The 3,151-nt window shown below is 30.6% G+C and overlaps 1 protein-coding gene across 1 annotated transcript; it reads right to left on the bottom strand.

Annotated features, from left to right (window-relative positions):
• Positions 1–543: 543 nt before the first annotated feature.
• LOC134710873 (uncharacterized) lies at positions 544–2,764 on the bottom strand. Its single transcript, XM_063571283.1, has 3 exons — positions 2,759–2,764; positions 1,966–2,288; positions 544–709 (listed from the first exon to the last, which is right to left on the bottom strand). The coding sequence occupies exons 1-3, from the start codon at positions 2,762–2,764 to the stop codon at positions 544–546; spliced, it is 495 nt and encodes a 164-aa protein (XP_063427353.1).
• Positions 2,765–3,151: the final 387 nt, after the last annotated feature.

The following is a 3,151-nucleotide window of genomic DNA, read 5'->3' as shown; positions in this document are numbered from 1 at the left end:
TAATTGTTGTAGTTTTGTTAATTGGAAACCTTGAAAATTAATCATATGTACATTGTACATGACTTTTTTGTAACAAACTTGGTTCCACTAAAAGTTTGAAAAGAATGAAAGATACTGCTACTGATCATAGTCCATCTGCTGCCAGTTTTTAAAACATTGAATCATTCTATTATAATTTCATGTATAAATAAACTAAAACGTTCTCATCTAGTCGAAATATCAATACTTGCTGAACACAAAAATGACTAAAATAAAGCAGAAAACAGATGTTTAAACTTTAAGAAAAAACTTTCGTTATGTTACAAACATAAGGTACGGTTTTATCTGTATTACACAGATAAAAGGAGAAGTGGTATGAATGTCGACGAGACCGCTCTATATTTAAGTCACCGTTTATAAAAGTAAACCATTATACCCATCTGAACCAGTGACGTCACAACGACAGATGTTATTAGTCTGATCGCCAGTGATGGTTAAAATGCATTCGGTATATATAATTCGTCTTAAAAAAACAGTGTTAGATCTGTAAATATATGCATATGTCTAAGTTACAAACCTTTGATATGGTTTAATTTGCAATACTGGACTACGATTACTCATCTGTGTGTCACTCCTAACAGCAGTTCTAATCTTTGTCTGCATCCATATTTCCTGTTGAGGATCTACATCTTGAGAAACTGTTGAGGTCACCCAATACTTTCCAATAAATCTACAAAAAACATTTTAAAAAAAAGAACTGAAAATGTACTGTATAAAACTACAAAGAAGATTTCTTAACGATGGTAAATGTATTTTACGACATGTTCCCAACAAGGAATGTATTATCAGATTGACTCAAATTCGGATATTTGATTTATAACATACTGAGACAAAATATCTCAATTACAAAAAAGTACCAAAAAAACATATTTAACAATAAATGGACCCATAATAATGTATCACCATTTCATAGGTATTTCATCAATTATTAACCATTCAGATTATGTAGAATGCTGATGGTCAATTCCCTAATATTAACATATATAAATTCACATACACGCATGTGCAATTATGTAACGAAGATTTTCTATTCTGTTTGATTTTGATGTCATATATAAAAAAATATTTTTATCATCACTTTAAACTTTTAAGTATATGAAAGATATTTCATTGGTCGAATATATCAATAAATGGTTCTTCTTCCTAGCTGCTTTGATCCACGTCCCAATGACGAAATTCTTTCTTTTTCACACACAAAATGATGATACATATTATCGAGCCCATGTATTTTAAATTGTTTTTATAGATTTAATTTACAAACAACATCCATACTAGATTGTGACCTATTAGACGTTATATTTGGATTGAATATTCCCGAGAAGATTTCAGACAAATGTTTTGACAGTAAAGTTGACATTTCTTTTTGTGTTATACTTGTTTACATAATAATCTTATAACTGTGCAGTTCAGAAATCACTGGAACAATCATAGATGCTGATGGAATGATTGGAACTGTCAATTTGACTTACATAACGATTCCAGAATGATTATAATAAAATATGCGTTATCTAAACGTCTTACATTGTTCTAGAAACTTCCGTTCTACAGTTTTCTAGAACTTTCCTTTCTACAGTGTCTAGAGATTTCCGTGACAACTATATATATACAGACACTGAAGTTCAACTTCCTTACATAGACATCGTTAGACATCAATATTCTCAGCAGTTGGAATGACACTTTAATTTTACAAACAACATCATACAAGATTGTGACCTATTGGACGAAATATTTTGATTGGATATTTCCGAGAAGATTTCGGACATATGCTTTTACATTTAAGTTGACATTTCTTTTTGTGTAATACTTCTTGTAAACCTGTGTATAATAATAGTAAATCTTGTTAAATTTTATTATTATTTTTTGTCTTTTGTTGGCTACAATTCAAAGGTGATTCTGGCCGTAACAATATGATTATTTTTTTCTTACTTCATATCCATGTAGTCTGTGCCTTGTGAAATTGTGGCAGTAATATCAGCCTGATCCATTTCCCAATGTAGACCTCGGTTCAATAATTGTACCTTTTCTATGATGTGACTGTTTACCTCATCAGTCTTATTTACATACTTCCTAGATGTACTAATACCATATAAACCTGTTTCACCTTGCCATACTCCAAGGTATTCAGAACCATAATTATTAATCAAATCATGTCTAACTGTAGCAGTAGATTTTTCAATATCAGTGTAGTCACAGTCAGTACCACAAGGACCAGTGCCAATCTTCCAGGCTGTCAGTACTTTGATTTTTGCCTTCAATACAATAAAGTTGAAATGAACAGTGGTAATACATAATAACTATTAAGTAACTTCCATTCATTATATGAATTTACAAAAGAAGGATAAACATTAACAATATTAGACAAAGTGATGCACGAACTCGACGTTGAAGCCTTCACTGCAGCTGTCACCGAAATAGCAATCCCTGTATCTCTAGCATCAATATTTATATTTATGGCAATAAATGCATTCTCAAATACACAAAATTAATGGCACACACAAATTTTGTTATAGGAATGATGCTAGCATGACTATATCATAATGGGAAATAAAGGAGTTGGGATTGTTATCATTCATGTCCTGAGGTATTATATTCATCTATGAAAGCTTAAACAGATTTATAATTTCAACAATCAAATTTAAAGAAAATAGAATTAAAAAAATACATTTTTCAATATTGATGTCAATCAAAACTTAGTGTTATCTTTATTCTGCTTACATGCTCGCATCATGGGCAAATATTGCCAGTTGTCAGATGCAACTCTAAGTATTGAAATTATTACCATAAAATTATTGCCGGATTTCTCAATTTCAAAGCTCATTGATCCACCAAACATCTGTGCATGTCGTGATAAAGCTCCATTGTTTAGTAGGATAGTCAGACAAAAACTTAAAACTGTTATTCTACAAAACAACAAAAAGATTTCAGGGTTATTTTTTTAGAACACATTGTTTTCAAAATAAACATGGGAGAAGATCTGATAAAATATTTTCTAAATATCAATTCTTGATTTTTTTTTAAGGAAATCTTAATTGTACAGCCATTCGGATTCACCCGAATATATAATAGATCCTTTCCCCCTCCCCAGTAGTTTTCAATATTTATTCACAACCTA

Source organism: Mytilus trossulus, chromosome 3 (genome assembly GCF_036588685.1).
Source record: "Mytilus trossulus isolate FHL-02 chromosome 3, PNRI_Mtr1.1.1.hap1, whole genome shotgun sequence".
Classification (NCBI taxonomy): domain Eukaryota; kingdom Metazoa; phylum Mollusca; class Bivalvia; order Mytilida; family Mytilidae; genus Mytilus; species Mytilus trossulus.
This window is presented reverse-complemented; position numbering and strand designations above follow the sequence as displayed.

What these genes read in the sequence shown, in the direction of transcription:
- LOC134710873 (XM_063571283.1), bottom strand. An exon ending in ACAGACTACATGGATATGAA is followed by an intron (nt 710 to 1,965) that starts GTAAGAAAAAAA and finishes TGTTTTTTGTAG; the next exon opens with ATTTATTGGAAAGTATTGGG.